At 33.4% G+C, this 19,073-nt stretch overlaps 1 protein-coding gene across 2 annotated transcripts in view; it reads right to left on the reverse strand.

The window, feature by feature from the left end:
• ADK (adenosine kinase) overlaps nucleotides 1-19,073 on the reverse strand; it is a 409,740-nt gene that overhangs the window by 253,949 nt on the left and 136,718 nt on the right. For both annotated transcript variants that reach the window (XM_010984136.3, XM_031461080.2), the window contains exon 4: nucleotides 15,800-15,878. In XM_010984136.3, coding sequence (XP_010982438.1) covers nucleotides 15,800-15,878 — 79 coding nt within the window. The remainder of the gene's footprint in view (nucleotides 1-15,799; nucleotides 15,879-19,073) is intronic.

Raw genomic sequence — 19,073 nt, forward strand, 5'->3', positions numbered from 1 at the left:
ACTGCTGGTGGGAATGCAGTTTGGTGCAGCCACTATGGAAAACAGTGTGGAGATTCCTCAAAAGACTAGGAATAGACTTACCATATGACCCAGGAATCCCACTCCTGGGCTTGTATCCAGAAGGAAATCTACTTCAGGATGACACCTGCACCCCAATGTTCATAGCAGCACTATTTACAATAGCCAAAACATGGAAACAGCCTAAATGTCCATCAACAGGTGACTGGATAAAGAAGAGGTGGTATATTTATACAATGGAATACTACTCAGCCATAAAAACCGACAACATAATGCCATTTGCAGCAACATGGATGCTCCTGGAGAATGTCATTCTAAGTGAAGTAAGCCAGAAAGAGAAAGAAAAATACCATATGAGATCGCTCATATGTGGAATCTAAAAAACAAAAACAAAAACAAACAAACAAACAAACAAAAACAAAGCATAAATACAGGACAGAAATAGACTCACAGACAGAGAATACAGACTTGTGGTTACCAGGGGGGTGGAGGGTGGGAAGGGATAGACTGGGATTTCAAAATTGTAGAATAGATAAACAAGATTACACTGTATAGCACAGGGAAATATACACAAAATGTTATGATAACTCACAGAGAAAAAAATGTGACAATGAGTGTGTATATGTCCATGAATGACTGAAAAATTGTGCTGAACACTGGAATTTGACACAACATTGTAAAATGATTATAAATCAATAAAAAATGTTAAAAAATTTTTTTTGGACTTTGTGCATATTAGTTATCTATTGCTGCCAAACACAGTGACTTAAAATAAGAAACATAACCTTACATGGTTTTTATGGGTCAGGAATTTGGGAGGTCCTTAGTAGAGCAGTTGAGGCTCAGAGTATCTCATTAGGTTCCAGTGAATAAATTGGCAAGGCCTCCACAACTGAAGATTTAATTGCAGCTGGCTCCTGCACATGGCCAGCATGTTGGTGCTGGCTGGTGGTGGAAAACTTTAGTTCCCTCCCATGTGGACATCTCCATAGGCTAACTGAGTATCCTCGAGACATGGCAGCTGACCTTCCCATTATGGCCATTCCATAAGAAAATAATGTGGAAGCAACAATGCTCTTAATGATGTAGCCTCAGAAAACGTAAATCATCACCACAAATTCTGTTAGAAGCAAGTTACTAAGTCTGGCCCATATTCAAGAGCACGGAAATCAGCCTCTACCTTTTAAATGAAGGGATGTCAAAGAATTTGTGGAGATACTTTTAAATAATCAAAATATGTATATTACATTTTGGAAAATACAAATAGAATAACTTTACAAAATTAAAAGAAATGATTCATTTAATTCTGTGGAAGATAAACTTATATCATTACTCAAAAGGATGAGAGGGAATATTGGGAGATTTAACTTTTATGAAATGCCAACAAACATTTCAATCCATATGTTGACATCTAAAATCCAACCCATACTACTGTGCTTCTCAGAAGTCCCAGTAGGTAGAGCAGCAGTTTAATAAATGTATAATTATAGGACCATCTTGAAAATGGCTCTGTCCAGCCTAATATATCAATGTGAACCACTTACTTAATATAAATATTTTGTGAAAATAAATCATATAAGCTTTAACGGTGGTGATGATACTAAAATTTAACAGCATCTATCATAACAATGATTTTATGTGCCAGTACTTTACCTACTAGTACATACTGTTCTTATCTTTACTTTACATTTTACCCTCACAATCCGAAGTGGACAGTGTACAAAAGAGCAAACTGAGGCACAGAAAGGCTATGTAAATTTGCCCAATGTTATTTGCAACAAGGTGTTTATCATGTATTCTCAATATACAATTTCCAGAACTAAGTACCACATTCAAGACATATGCTGTAGAAGGTTCATTTTCCTTCATTTGAAATACTCTTCTTACATTATTTCCCTTAAATTCTATTTTGGTGGCTCTGTAAAATAACATGATACAAAGGAAATTTACATTAAAAAACAAAGCAAAATGTTTTCTCCCCCATGCAAATACAAAATTGCAGAACTATGTAAACACATACACTGACTCCCATAGAAATGGAAGAAAGGAGGTTACTGTCACTTTTTCTTCATGTTTCAATTTTCTAACATGTGTTCTAAATTTAACAATCAAAACCATTAAAAAAATTTTTTAAGGAATCCTACAAATAGGGGGATGTGAGGGTAAAGTATAAACCTGCCACAACTTCTTACAAGCCAGGTTTAATTATCTACAGAAGAGTCCAACGGCTGACTTGCTGTTCTACCTACTGTATAGCCACTCCAAAAGTATGAGCCCTGTCAAATCAGCCTTGTACATGTCCCAAACCCTGTATATTACTTGTAGTCATTGCTGCTATAATTGAGATTTATCCCTTAGGGGCCTAAAGAAGATGGTTAAGAATTGATAGTTGATAGCTCTTAAAAAACTGCAACACTGACTACACTATTAGTGAATATGATCTTTCACACTTACTGTAATTTTCCTCGGGGTAGGATTAAATCTGTAAGTTTTGAGAAGGGAAAATGTCCCATGTTAAATAATTCAAAGTAGTGTGCTATATACTTAAAGGTTTAAATTTTTTTTTTAACAATTAAGACAAAAGACACAATTATATAAATGCTTCACAGAGGTGTAACTTTTCAGTTCCCCCATATTTTAATTTTATTTTACTGAAGTATAGTCAGTTAACAATGCTGTGTCAATTTCTGGTGTACAGCACAATGCTTCAGTCATACATGAATATACATGTATTCATTTTCATATTCTTTTTCACCATAAACTCAACATGTTTCAACTATTACTTTCCTATGTGAGTTATATTAGTCTACCCAATGAACACGTCATTCAATTTTTAATATGAAAGAATGTGACAACTGTTACACAAAACATGAATCCCTAGTGGTCAATAAATATGAATAATTACTATTCTTAACATGGCTGAAAGTAATCTGATTCATTTCATGAAATGTTATTTTAATTGTTCATATTTACATAAATGGTTTGCCATCTTCAAATAGGACTATAGTTGGTATTGCTTTCACAAAATCAAATCTAAGTTATGTATTTTGTCAGGTCTCAAATTTTTAAAATCTAAAAATTTTCATATACATGTTGTTAAAAGCACTTCTAAATACTCAAGTAGCAAATGGCAAAGCTCTTTAATTTAACTACACACCACCTGCAACCCACTTGTTATTCCTACCAGGAACAGCTTCTCAATGATCAGCTCAACTCTCTTTTAAATCAGCAGCAACATCTTACCTGTTCACTCATTAATTGTGAATTAAATGAAATTGTTGACACATGTTCTTTTTATAGCTGAGTCATGATTTTACCCTTTTAAGAATGTTACCCTATAAAAGTACTGTGATTATTCCCATTTTACAGAAGAGGAAACTGAAACTTGAAAAGGTTAAGTGACTTGCCCAAGTTTATACTTGCCAGCTTTGCTCAATTTCATAGCCCATTGCTATGCCCTTAATCACAATGCTGTGCTAAGCTAAAATTCAGATTTATTTTGTTTTTTACTTTGTTATCTCAAGTACCTTACCATCAAAAGTACCAAAAAACAGAAATACTCTAGAAAAGCTTGTCTTTAAAAAAAATGGCAGTTGACAGTACCACTATATAATTTAATTGACACAGACATGCCCATTGTCCAACCAAACAAATGAGACTTTTTCCCCCAACAGAAGAGGTCTGACTTATTTTTTTCAATTGAAATAAATAAATACATTAATCCACAAGACATTGACTTTAAAAGTTCCCGAATTCCAATTATAAAATATAATGAAAAAGAATGGAATCAAGGAAAGAATTTTATCCCCAGGATGAAATAAAGTCCTGCCACTTACAGTTTTTACTTCAGTTCTTGTTGATTTGCCCTTAGGCTGGAGAGAGACAATCTCAAATTGTACCCATGTTTAATGTCATATCATGGAAGACACAATGTACCACATTAAGGTTTATAAATGTAAAAGCTATGCTTTCTTTTATAAAGTAGATAATTATGATATGTACATGTAGATTTATACAACCTCAGTGCACACCGTAAATAATGAGACAAAACTAAAAGCGTGTTTTACTAACAGTGGTAAAAAGAATCCCTTAATATAAGTTACAAAATAAGGCTTAAAGGACAAAAAAATGAAAAGAGAAAAAAAGAAAGAGAAAAGAGGAAGGGAGAGAAGGAAGAGATAAAATACAGATTTTGCTTTACATTAAAGAATTTGACTTAACTTAGGAAAAATGTCACAAACATATTAAAAAACACCATTTAGGAAAAGAAAACACTACTTTCTACACCTTATTTTAGCTATTAAATCCTCTCACAATCTAACTCAACAAGGAAAAAGACTACCAAAGAAAGCAGGTATTAATTCTTCTTTAAAATTTTCAATTGCAAGGAGAAATTCACAATTTGAATAGTCAACATTACTTTGTAAGTTATTTAAAATTATTTATTTTTCTTAAAATTGGCACTAACAGGAACCTTCTTTTCAGTGACATAAAAGTTTGACAAGACTGTGTTGCATCACTATCTGCCACATCCTGCTCTGATATTCATAAATACAGTTGTGCTACTGACGGTTCTACAACTGCTCCAGGTGTAAGGCATTAGAAGAGAGAATTCTCTTTGATCACTCCAATGTCGTTTCTTCTCTTTAGATCTAAGCAATCTGGACTGTTCCCAGATTCCAGGAGATATGTCTAGTAAAATGCCTTTTAATCTCTAACTAGTTTTTCACGTGAAATAGGTCACAAAAAGAGATAATCAAATACTATTTATTGATACAGAGAAAACACATTGACTGACTTTTTTTAAAAGGTCTACAAAAGAAAAGATGAGGCTCTTGATTTTCAATTTTAATATCAAAATACCAGTATGACAAAACTGGAAATGGTTCTTAAAATACCAACTTTGCAATTTGGGGTTGAATATGTTTCTATTCATTCAAACATAATTCTTTAAACTTTATTTGAAATGCTTTTAGGTACTCACTATACAAAGAGTTTAGGAAATCTTTAAAACATAATTCTGAAAACTGGTTCATCATATGATGCTTGCATTAGAAAAAACAAACAATTAAAATACTGCCCCCAACCCTCTTGTTGCAATCCTACATAAAAACATAAACAAGCTGGCACATGACAGTTCTCTCAAAATTTCATTAAAAACAAAACAAAAATGTGGTTAGGCTTTCACTAGAGGTTAAATACAAATATGGAGGCTCAGCTAACTGAAAGAGAGATGAGAAGTAGGAAGACTGAAAAGTCAATGATCAGAGAACTAGATCAGGATTTAAAGGTAGAAATAAGGATATAAGAATTCAGGAAGAGACCAAGCTAAACATTTAAAGCTTATGTGAAGAAAAGAATCAAATTCTATTTCTGATGTATTTATATTTACAATTAAGAAAGAAAATCTGTAATTAGGTACACAATGTCGTATCTATTTTCTAAAGAAAAATGAGGCAGAGAGGGCTATTTGATGGAGAGTATATACAAATTTAGTAGTTTTCAATAAATGATTTTTAGTACAGCAAAGAAAGAAGTACTGTTTTACCCTCAAAATCTCTGCTTTAAATGAGAGAGAAAATAAACTTTACTTGGGAAGATGGCAGCTACTAAAATAGTAAGAAAATGATTACTCTTTATTAGTGAAAGAGAATCATAAAAAGCCATATAGCCTCAACATTGGGGGGGATGACAGGGAGAAGAAACAATTGATTCCAATGATGATCTACTTATATTCCAGGTAACAAAGGCTGAGGAGGCACTTAAATTATTTGACTAGATGCCCAGAACATATCCCAAAATGACAAATTTTTAACAAATACAGGACATTAGAAAAATCAGGAGGTCAATTTGCAGGAAGCATAAAAACAGTGAACTTATATAACTTCAAACAACATAGGAGTACCACTTATAGCTGGGCAACAGGCTTCTGAAAAATTCAGTGAGTCAGAAAATAGCATAAATCACCAAGGAGCAGAAAGGTATCCAAACAGCAAGGAAAACTGCCACCCCTAAAAATCATGCAAGAAAGAGCTGGTTTGCTCAGAATTGTATTTAAAATGATAAGATACTTGATTCTCTCTGACAACCTCCAATTCTTCCCAAATTGAAGCAGACTATAAGAAGTGTAGAGAGTATGTGAAACACTACCCAAAATCTCTAACATATGGACAAGTCAAAACTGAAACCCTCTAAGGAAGAGAGAATAATCTCCAGTAAGGAGAGCAATCAGAAGCCTCCAGTTAGGACACTTGGGTTCTAATTCTGACCTGCTTAGGTATACACCATGGTATTTCATCTTATTTAATCAGAATCTTTATCATTAAAATGGAGATCACATTTTCTTGTCAGGCTCATAGGCTGTTGTGAGGATCTCATGATTGAGAGAACATACAAGAGTATAAAATAAGGACTGCAAGGAGTGAATACAAATAGGTAAAGTACATGAAAACAAACAGCTCCAGTGCAAGAATAGAAAACAATAGGCCACGGGCCTTAAAACAAAGTCAACAACTTTTTTAGAATGCCAATCCGGGAACAAAAATACCAGGCCAAAAAATATATATATATATATTTATGATGATATAATAAATAATTATGAAGAAAACTGATGGAGTAGGCAGCTCCAAACTCTTTTCACAGAAGCATTAAAAAAGAAAATCAAGAAGACTAATAATACATGTATTGTGGGAATCACGTAAGATAAGAGAAAGAATTAGAAAAAATTATTTGAAGACATTATGGCCAGAAACTTCCCAAATTTGATGATATCTATGAACCTATTCATCCAAGAAGCTCAATGAAGTCCAAGGAGGATAAACTCAAGTAGATTCGTAACAAGACTTAACTAAATTATTTAAAGACAAATAAAGAATCTTAAAAGCATAGAGAGAGGAGCGATTTGTCAAGAATAAGAGATCCTCAGTAAGATTAAAAGCTGATTTCTCATCGGAAACCATGGAGGCCAGAAGGTAATGATTTGACATATTTAAAGTGATAAAAGAACTGTGAACCAAGAATTCTTTACCTGGTAAAACTAAACTTTGAAAATAAAGGCTAAGTTAAAGCATTCCCAAGTAAACACAAAAGCTAAAAGAGTTTGTTAATAGTAGACCTGTCCTACAAGAAATGAAAGGATACCAGACAGTAATTTAAAAGCATAACAAGAATTAAAGAACAATGATGTAGGTAACTACATAAATAAATATAAAAGCCAATATTATTACACTTTTGATCTGCAACTCCTTTTACTCTTATAGAATTTAGAAGGCAAATGAATTAAACAATAATTATAAATCTATGTTAACGAGCACAATGTATAAAGATGTAATCAGTGACAATAACAATATAAAGGGAGAGGATGGAGATGTAGAGGAAGAATGTTTATGTTATTGAAACTAAGTTGGTACTATTCAAACTAGGTTGTTGTAAGTTTAGAACATTCATTGTAATCCCCAAAGTAATCACCAACAAGATAACTAAAACATACAGAAAAGGAAAGATGGGAATCAAAATGGCACACTACAAAAAATAAAAAATATAAACAAATGAGTACTCATCATGGAATGAATTGTGTCCTCCCAAGATTCATATGTCAAAGGCTTAACCTCCAGGATTTCAGAACGCAACTGTATCTGGATATAGGGCTTTTAAAGAGATAATTAAGTTAAAATGAGGTAGGCTCTCATCTAATCTGACACGTGTCCTTATAAGCACTGATAGGAACACACAGAGAGAAAGAAGGGTGTGCAGATGGACAACTATGTGAAGAAGTAGCATGAGGAGAGAGAACCCATAGAAAACAAAGCTGCTAACAACTTGATCTTAAACTTCTAAGCCTCCAAAACTGTGAGAACATTAATTTCTCTTGTTTAACCCACCCAATCCATGGTACTTATTATGGCTGAGAAAACCAATACAGTACTTAATTTAAATTATATATTATTCTGCATTATTTACCTTTCATTACACAAGTGCCATCATTTAAATGAAACAACAGGGATAGTTAATAGTGGCAATTAGTAATAATTAAAAGTACGACTAACTAAACAGTATGTATGAGAAAATATAACCATTGTTTCTTTTTTAAATACAGCAACTTATTTTAACTTTTCTTAATTCTTTATTAGATATTTAAATTTTAGGCCATTTTATATACTCTTAACATACACAGATGTTAAGATTTTTAAAAAAAGTAGGTACAGCTGGATTAAACAAATACTACCAAAATGCAGGAAAAAAACAGTGACATGTTCCTTTTTCTCCAATGAAATAACAGAATATTTTTTACTGTGTGTTTCCTTTCCAAAAATACTTCTCTGAACTGATTAGAACCATTAGGACACCTTTAATGTGTGGTAAAACTGAATATAGTTCAATGTAAATTTCACTTTGACTTATGGCTCTGCTCTTATCAAGTCCACATTCTTGGTGTCAGTCCAACATGATGAAGCTAAATACCCTCTCAACAAAAGCATTTGAGCATGGAATATTAAGGATTTTACTTACTAGCAACACATGATATTTAGAAAGAAATTCTTAATTTTTAGCTCTACAAAATATTCATCTACCTTAAATCTAAATGCTTGTTTTGGTATTCCAACTATTTATCAATCATATCCTCTGCATTTATAAATTAACTATATGTACTATCCATGCCTAAAATGAGGATGATTTCAAAACACTCCCAAGCACAATGGGGATTTCAATTTGTGCTGTCTAAGTTAGATTCCAAGTATGTTATAGCTTTAGTAAAGAAATTGAGAAAGTCCCATTTAAGCTGGCTGCCCCCTTACAGTGACCTTCCCCACCATGAGATATAAGGTAGTCATATTCACAAAAATGAGCCATTTATTTGTTGTATAAGTTTTTTCTAGCCTTCTTATGGCATCTTCAAATATCATCAAACACTTTTGGAGAAATGGCGTATAAATTTTTGTTTTAGAGTACTCTTTCTCTCCATTCTTACCTTCAATGTATTGCCACGTTAGACAAGGACATTCTTCTTGTCTCACATTTTAAAAATATTTTACTACAGGGCATATTTTCTAAGTCTAGCAACAATTATTGCCATCTTTTAGGTACATGTCCAAGGAGGCTATCTCCTTCCACTTCTTTAAAGTCAAAAAGCACATTAAGTACATCTGTACATTCTAAAGAAAAAACAAAAGTGACCAAAGACGTTCACTATGAAAGTATCAGTATCAAACGTAAGCAAAGCATATCCCTTTTAACAGTGTCGTATACAAAGTGTGCAGATATTTAGAAGATAAAAATCTTTTTATTTTCATTAATAAGAAGTTTACACTGAATAAAATTTGTTTTGCACTACCTGTCAAAAATGCAGATGAGAAAAGTCTAGAATTGTATTTGGATAAGATATTAACAATATTTTGTTTTATGTTGCCTGTGGTTTCATTAAAATCTTTAAGAACATGTTTTAACAAACCAAAGTATCTAAGAGCTAATGGGCACATTTTCCTGCTGACATGATTTTTCACATCACTTGATATATCAAACTATGATTATTGGTAAGATCTGACAGAATGAGGTCTACACTGTCAAGTGTTCAACCTTTACTCTTCATATGACTTTCAATTCTTCTTTCAAAGAGGTGATGTTTTTGCAAATAACGTCCCCTTTCAATGTTTCTGCATATTTTTCCATAGCTATTATGTGAGTTATTGTTGTAAAACAACTGAACAAGGAGAGCTCTATCTAAACCTGGTGCTGTGTGGGGAAATTATCTCAAAATCCTGGTAGATTTCAAGTATGTACCTAAACAAGCTACCCCAGAGGGCACAGAACAGGGCCTACTAACCAAATTAAGATGTTGAGATCACAGATTTATCCATTTAAAACACACAAAAAGAGGCAAAGGAAAGAGTTAGGTTAAGGTAACACAAGGGTGCAAACAAGTATAAAGACAAACTATCTGAATGTTCAAACATTCCCCTCTTACCTCATCTGCCTTCCCTGATGATTATGGTACAGTTATTAGAACAGGGCCACAGTTTGAGCAAGGGGGCCCACAGACAGGGGTCCCTAGGAGGTATTAAAAAGTAAGGGCACTAAAGCCTGGGGAAAAGCCTGAATAGTCATGACTCTATTTCCCTTACCTTGGTTGTGTGCATGAGAACACAGTAAGTTTCACTAGTAAGTAATCTTTTTGTGGGTGATAAAACTGCCAGCTCAGTGGTATATGATCGTAATATGGTCTTTCCATCCCTTTCCATCTATAAGTAATACTTTTGTTTGTTACAGTCTTTCTTTATTCTATCTTTAGCAGTCTTTCAGGTTACAAGCCTACTTGCTATTTATATTTAATGCATCTTATCAAATTCGCCTGTTTCCCAAGCTACTTCCTTATTTGCTATCAAAAATATCCTGTGAGTTTTGCCTCAATCTTATTCGCTATCAGTTTACTATCTATGAATTTCATCTATCCTATTATTTTTCTTGTCTTTACAGAAGAATTATTTTCAAAATACATATTCTATAAAACACATATTACACATGGTATATACTAACGAAAAAAATACAATTAAATGGTTTATGAATACTTCGATGATGATCAAATCTTATCATAGACTTTGACTCTGTTTTAGATCTAGAGTTCACAGCACCTGACATTCAGTTAGTGTAGCTATACTGAACTGTGTTTGCTTCTTCTGGATAGAAAAAATGGAAGGCTGTAATCCAGTTTTTTTCTGAGATGAAGGAGAACAGAAATGGATAAGAAAAAAAGACAACAGCTGAAGACCAACCAAACACACTAACATAAGACAAAACTCAGCACCTTCCCTGGTTGGGTATCCCTGGCTAGACTTTTTTAGACAGTTTAAAGCCCAGCCTCATTCACTCACCACATTCGACTCGAGCAAGACTTTATCCAGATTGTTCATTCTAAGGCTCTAAATATTTTACCAGATTTTACTTAAAATTTAGACAACACAGCTTATGTCACCAGCTAGTACCTAGCACAATGACTAGCACAGCAGATGCACAATAAATATCTGCTGTGCGTAGTGGAATCAGTTCCTCCTATTAATGATTGCCAAGAAAAATCTGAGAAATTCTCCTTCTAAAGAAAAGTACTTCTAAAGGCATGTTTTTCAAAACTGTGTGGTTATTCTAGTCATAAATTATAACTGGGCAATTATGTAGTTTGATCATCAATCAGATGGAAAGGAAAAACACTCTCAAAATATTAGGAGAACTGAAAAGCCAAACAAGATGTTCAATTGAGGACTAAATTGAAATAAGTATTTTTAAGTGGATGAGAGCCAATAATCTGGTTGTTCTGTCCATGAATGGGTAAATTTACATTTTGTTAAGAAGAAGAAAAATCAGAAAAATGGGGGGGGGGGGGCCCTTCAACTCTAGTGGTTTCCAAACTGTCTTTTAAAAAGTGGTATCATTTTTTAAAACATTCAGTATTTCATTAATCCTTACAACTTCCATCTGAGATAAGCTTTAACCTCCTTATTTCCAGACAAAAGGCCTGGATAAGTTGCTCATGGTTTTACAGACAGTAAATTGACAAAGCTTGAACTCAAATCCAGTTCTCACGGACTCCCACAACCTCAAGAGCAAGCCCATGCTCTCAACTTGTTATGTCACCTCATTAATTGTTGAATAAGCAAATAAAATCTGTAACTTGAATCAGGCTGAGTTCACACCCTACTGAAGCATTTCTAGAATCTGTTTTCAATTTATTTTTCAATAGTGGTAAAATAGAGATATACAAAATTTACCTTTTTAATCATCTTTAAGCTTAAAGTGCAATGGCATTAAGTACATTCATGTTGGTGTACAACCATCACCACTATTCACCTGTACACCTCTTTTCATCTTGTAAAACTAAAACTCTGTACCCATTAAGAAATAACTCCTCATTTCCCCTTCCTCCAGCCCCTGGCAACCACCACTTTACTTTCCACCTCTATAAATCTGACTAATCTAGGCACCTCATATAAGTGGAATCATCATTAGTAGCCCTTTTGTGACTGGGTTATTTCACTTAGCATATGCCCTCAAGATCTATTCATGTTGTAGTATGTGTCAGAATGTCCTTCCTTTTTAAGGCTAAATAATATACCATTGCATGTATATGCCACATTGTGTTGAACCACTCATTTACTGAAGGACATTTGGGTTGCTTCCACCTTTTAGCTATTGTGAATAATGCTTCTATGAACACAGGTGTACATATATCTCTTCAACACTCTACTTTCAAATCTTCTGTCTTAGTCTGCTCAGGTTGCCATAACAAAATATCATAGACTAAATGGCTTGAACAGAAATTTTTGCTGGAGGCTGGGAAATCCAAGATCAAGATTTAGTCGACTGCATTCCTGGAGAAGACTCTCTATCTGGCTTGTAAATGGCCAGGGGTAACAGGGGAGAAGGTGAGGGAGACGTGGGGAAAAGAGAGAGAGAGAGAGCACGCTGTGCTGTCTCTTCTTATAAGGGCATTAATTCCTCAGGACCTCATCTAAACCCAATAACCTTTTTTTTTTTAACTTCCTCTTTTATTTTTTAAATTTTCTATTTTCTATTTTATTTTGGGGGGAGGTAATTAGGTTTTTATTTATTTATCTATTTTAATGGGGGTACTAGGGAACGAACCTAGGACCTAGGCACACACTTTACCCCTGAGCTGTACCCTCCCCCCTCCCAATAACCTGTTAAAGGCTTCATATATCATCATACTGAGGATTAGGGCTTCAACATACGAATTGGGGGGGAGCACAAACATTAAGTCCACAGCATGCTAAAATGTGGAACTGCTGGATAAGATGGCAATTTTCTTTGTAACTTTTTGAAAAAACACCATACTAGTGTTTTTCACAGTGGCTATACCATTTTACATTCCCATTTACAGTATACAGGGTTCTGATTTTTCTATTTCCTTGGCAACACTTGTTATTTGATGCTTATGTGATAGTAGCCATTCTAATGGATATGAGGTGAGCAGTAAAATTTTTAAAAGAATTAAATCTTACTTTAAAGCTAATATACAAAATAGAAAGCAGAATTGCTCTGGTTTTAAAGCAACAAATCTAGAACAATTTTAGTATTGCCTCCCTGTGACAACTTCTGAGAGGTTCCACTGTTTGAAGAAAAATCTTAGACAACAGAGTTTATGTTAGGGGAGGGGGATGGTTCAAGATGGATATAGAAAAATTGCTATTCATAGGTATCTCATTCAGTTTTCCTAGTTCAAATTTAAAATTTCCTAAAATTTAGGATATAAGAAAAAATCCTACTGGGAAAATGAGAAGTGTGATTCAACCAGGAAGTGAACATCACGTTGGAGGTGTACTTGGAAAAATATATTGAGTTTTGACTTCAAGTTTTTAGAAACTGGTGGAATCACACATGTGAATATTGATGCATTTTTATTTTGGTTCTTGTAAATTTGCTTCTTTGTCTTGCAGGGGTGGAGAGGATTGCTCTGACAAAGTGATATTGCACCTAATAGTTTACAGTTATCTCTCTCCAACCCACCACCCCCATCCCAGATATATTTTTGTAATAATGAAAGCTTTAGGAGTAAGGGCCAAGTCCATTATGAACTGTCCCACCACCAACATCTAACAGACTACTTGGCACACAGGAGGAATTCAATAAATGATGACGAAGAGAAAGAGGAAGAGCAGAAAACAAAAAATTAGAATAGTGGTTAAAGAGAAGGGAAATGGTAATTTTCACAATGTAAGCAAGAATTTTGTAAACATGGGACATATCTTGTTCATTGATGTGTATATCATACAGCACACAGCTTTATACATATCAGGTTGGCTGACCTGAACTAAATTGCTCTGCATATGATATAAAAGAAAGATTGCTACTCTGGAAGTCAGCATAAGATTTCAATCCCCAAAATACCACTAATAACAAAATTAAAATATTAGATGACCCACCCAAAATTTTAAATTCCATTTACTTTTTTGTTAAATATGGATATGAATAAACCATTACTAGAAATTTACTGTTACAAAGCACATGAAGTATTGTGAGAAGTAGAAAATAATAATAGTTAGGCAATGGTTATTCAAATTAATGAGACTGATATCAGATAGAAATTCAATGGTGACCTTGATATTAATTATGTAAGTTATAAACCTTGGGAAATAAAAATTGATGGATATACTCAATAAAGAAAAGAATTTACTAGTGGACAGCTAATAGCATCCCAGATCTAGGAGGATAAAAACTGAAAAAGTATTAGAATGTGCTTTGATAGATTGAGGCTTTTTATGAGACATCTGTTATGGACAGAATTGTGTCCACACCCCCCCACCCCTACCAAATCACATTTTGAAGCCCTAAACTACAGTGTGATTACATTTAGAGACAGAATCTTTAGGGGGATCATCAAAGTTACATGAAGTGCTAAGAGTGAAGGCCTCATGCAATAGAACAGGTGTCCTTATTAGAAGAAACACCAGAGCTTGCTCGCTCTCCTTCTCTCTCTGCCTCCCTCTCTCTCTCTCCAACAAAGCTTTAGGAAAACTAACCGAGAGAGAGAGAGAAAGAGAGAGAAGAGACAGAAGCCCACAGGAGGACACAATGAGAAAGCAGCCATCTACAAGTGAGGAAGAAGGCCTCACCAGTAACCAAACCTGATGGCACCCTGATTTTGGACTTCCAGCCTCCAAAACTGTAAGAAAATAAATTTATGTTGTTTAAGGTACCCAGTCTGTGGTATTTCATTAAGGCAGCCTGAGGAGACTAATATAAATATCTAAGGACAAAAAGTAAATTGTCCCTTCTCTACTAACCTGAACTCACAAAGTGACCATAAGAATGTTTAAAAAAAAATTGACAAATATCTTCTTTTCAGGCCACTGCACACAAAGATTAATTTTTACAACTTAAAATAGTTATAACTATGATTAAATTTGAGCTTTGAAAGTATGTGGGATAATTACACTGTATGTTCAAATCTAATAAAAGTAAGTTTAAAAAAAGAGAAGTTCAACCTTTTTTGTAAATTTTCCACTTCTCCAGTCCTTAATTAAAGTAAAACTCAAAGAGAAAGCATTAATCAATAAAACAAAATCAAAATGACCTGAGTCCCTCAGAGTTGACCTGTGACTGCAATGAGAGGGAGTGAGAGCCAGTTTTCAAATTGCAGAGGTAAGAACCAGCGGTTTATAAAGTTTTCTCATGTCCTTCAAAATTCGAAATTTAAATAGAACACTAACACTCTCACTTAAGATTAGGTTAGGCTGATGACTTGAAGAGTGTATGTCAAAATAAGTTTATGAAAATACCCACTGGAAGATACAGACAGATACAAGTATAAACATATAAATTTACATATACATACACTTATATAAGTACATATGTATTTATATATAACACAAGAAAACTTACAGTATCTTGTTATAACGATGTCCCAAGTACTATAAGAAATGCAGAAGCCATAAAGTTTTATCTATTAAAAAAACTAAGATTTCTGACACAGTCAAAGACACTATAAGCAGAGTTAAAGTACAAATAAGGAATACTTTCAATTTATAGAGTAAAAGGGAATAATCCATAAAATATGAAGAATTTCTACAAACCAATAACATGAAAAATTATCAAAGAATAAACAATGGATTCAATAAGTAATTAAGAAAGAAGAAATGTAAATGAATAAACATTAAAAACCAACAAAACTATCTTATAGCAACAAAATATAGATTGAAACAATTATGCACAATGACCAAAAGTCTAGAATCATTTTGAATCCATTTCTTTATCATCTTAAAAATAATTAACCAACCTGGGCCACTTTAATTGAATTCTGGGTAGAGCCACCAGCATGATATTCAACTTTGAATTTTTTTACAAGTTCATCAAACCTAAAAGGAAATCACAGTAGAAAAAAGTAGGTTAGAATTTGTCAGTTGTCACAATGCAAACTTTTCTGACTAGAAGTGCATTAAATCACTTTTTAAATTACATAATTATGTTAAATAAATGAATTAAAATACTGTATGAAAAACTTTGCTAAATTTCCATACTTAATTTTTTTCACAAATGTACAACTATAAGATTTTAAAATATATAAGCTGACTGGGGCAGGGAGAGGGTGGGTATAAGCTCCATGGTAGAATGGGTGCCTAGCATGCATGAGATCCTGGGTTCAATCCCTAGTACTTCCACCATCACCACCAATTATATATATACACATATATATATATATATGTATATATATAGTCAGGCTGCCCATAATTCACCATTAAATTAACAAAAGGTAAAAATAAAAGTTTATAAATTATTGTTTTGCAATGTATATTTTCCTGTATCAAGTATTAAACTCTAGAGTCCTTACAAATGTATATTTTAGTAAGTTCTAAAAGTTTTAGATATCATAAACGCTATTGGTTTATAATTTTAAAAATAGAAATTACACTGGGTTGTATGATTCTAGGCAAACTGCTTGGTGACAGTTTCTGTGCCAAATAAAGGGGAAGAGAGAGGTGACTTAAAGCTTTGATACTTTATTACTTTGGCATCTTACAAAGCTACAGAACTTCTTTCCAGGAAAATACAGACACTCACTACACATAAAACTTTTCATAAAAGATGATCCATGTAAACATCGCACACCCAGCCAAAGGTCTATGGTTACCTATTCAAATAAGTCTCAAATTAGATGGCATTTAATAATCTAGATCACAAATCAATATTCCCAATTACATGTCTCTAACATGTTAGATGTTGTGGGAGATATCCAAAGGGCATAGGTATAGGTATAACTTTAATTTAAAAGGCTTTACAAGCTTTGGGGGACAAAAGGATGAATACACATTAAAAAAGAGAAAATCAGAAAATAACAAGTTATCAAATAATAAGACGTATGCAATGTAGACAGCAAATGCTACAGAAAGTCAATCAAAGAAGAAAGAAACTGGGATATCAGTAGAATACTCAAGGAGGATTTCAGTCTTTTTTCAAAATTTAAAATTTTAAGTACATAAGAAGATCCTTTTACACAAATGAAACAGTTCATAGAACTTCATAATATAAAAAGATAAATGAAGAGATAATTACATTAGGAGTAGGAAAAATGGAGTTGTTATACCCACTTTCTAACTGCCTTGGGATTCAACCTATAAAACCCTGAGATGCCAATAAACACAATTAGCAAATCTTCCCAAAATACTGACAGCAGTATTTGTGTAACACTAATAATAATGTCATACTAACAGGAGAGAGGGCAAAGGACATAGTTCCAGATGCAGATAGGTGGGCAGTTGTGGTAATTCAGGAAATGTTCTCTTCTAATTACTTTCTGAGCTATGTATCAGCGAAAACTGGTATTAGAGATTGGAGAATGGGAGAGTCAGTGGACAAAGAAAAAACAGAGTGACCAATTGCTATGTTCCTTTGAGGTCCCTTCACTTTCAAAAGTCAATTCCTCCAAAAAGATATGTCGCTCCCAGAACCTGTGACTGTAAACTGAAAAAAAAGTTTCTTTGTAGATATAATTAAGGATCTTGCCACAAGATCCTCCCTCCTAAATCCAATGCCAGGATCTTCTTAAAACAGATAGAAGAAAGACAGAGAGAAGACCATGTGAAGATGGAAGCTGAGACCAGGGTGATGTGGCCATAAACCAAGGAAGCCAAGGAATGCCAACGCCAACCAAAAGTTTAGGTTGCTTGTTTTCAATTTTAGAATCTATGCAGAGATTAAACATATAACATATAATTATAGTTGCAAAACAGCATGTAAAAACATTATATATAACACTGACATTCTGAAGATGGGAGAGTTAAGAGATGAAAAATTTTCTTATTCTCATTCCTTCAACTGAAAAGAGTCCCCAGATATCTCAAATGTTAATAGTCAACTTTAAAAAAAAAAAGGTTTTAAGTATATTGTTAAACTAATAAAGTCAATCAGTAAAAAATTAAAAATATATAAAATAACAGATGATGAAGAAGGGAAAAGAAAAAACACAGTCTAAGTACATTACATTCTTCAGTTCACAGATGAGTCAATGGATATATAAATTTGTTAATTAAAAAAATGGGGCATAACTACGTTATTTATAATAGTAAACTAAATAACAAAATACAACTCTAAGGAATGAAGAAGGGAAGGTTTTTACATTTTTTTAGCTTGTTTTTAGTTCAGTTTTATTTTTTATACATTTCTTAAGGGTATCTAAAATAAACATGCAATTTAAAAATAGTTCTAAAGTGAACACCAATGTTACCACCACAACCATCACCACTACTGTAGATGGATGGATAGATAGACATACAGACAGATAGACAGACAGATAGACAGATGGACAGATATATATGCTTGACCATTTTTAGGCCCTTTATTCTGATTCACTGATCCATATGTCTACCCCTACAGAATTTCCATTTGGTCTTAGTTACTATTGCTTTGTAAGTCTGAAGGAAAGGACAAGTGCCCTCACCATGATCTTCATGAGTGTTTTGACTATTCCTGGTCTTGTTGTACCTCCATATAAATGCACAACTAGATCTCAATTTCCAAAAAAAAAAACTTCTTGGGATTTTTGACTAGGATTGCATTCATTATATACACATTCACATACATACATACAAGGAAAAGTGATATCCTTCCAATATTAAATTGTCCAATCCATGATCACACCATATACTATAGTATATTTATTTAGGCTTTTAATATCTCTTAAATAGTTTCATAATTTTTGTCATAAATCCTGATCATGTTTTACTAGTCACAACTTCATACTTCCTATGTTTTAACACTACTGTAAGTGATATTGTTTAAACCTCACATTTATCTGTTGCTGGTATTTAGAAATACAATTCTTTTATCTTTTTTACCTAGCCAAGTTGCTAACATCTCTAATTAGTAGCAATGATGTTTCTGTATTTTTGCCATACATACATAACCATCATTGTGAATACGGAAAAATTTTTTTTCTCCTCTTTTCTTGTCTGAGTGCAGACTAGGACCTCCACCACAGCATTCATAGAGAATAAAGAGCAGAGGGTGACAAGAGGCAGACTTAGTCCTATTCCAAATTTTGCCTGATGAATCCT

Source organism: Camelus dromedarius, chromosome 8 (assembly GCF_036321535.1).
Source record: "Camelus dromedarius isolate mCamDro1 chromosome 8, mCamDro1.pat, whole genome shotgun sequence".
NCBI lineage: Eukaryota > Metazoa > Chordata > Mammalia > Artiodactyla > Camelidae > Camelus > Camelus dromedarius.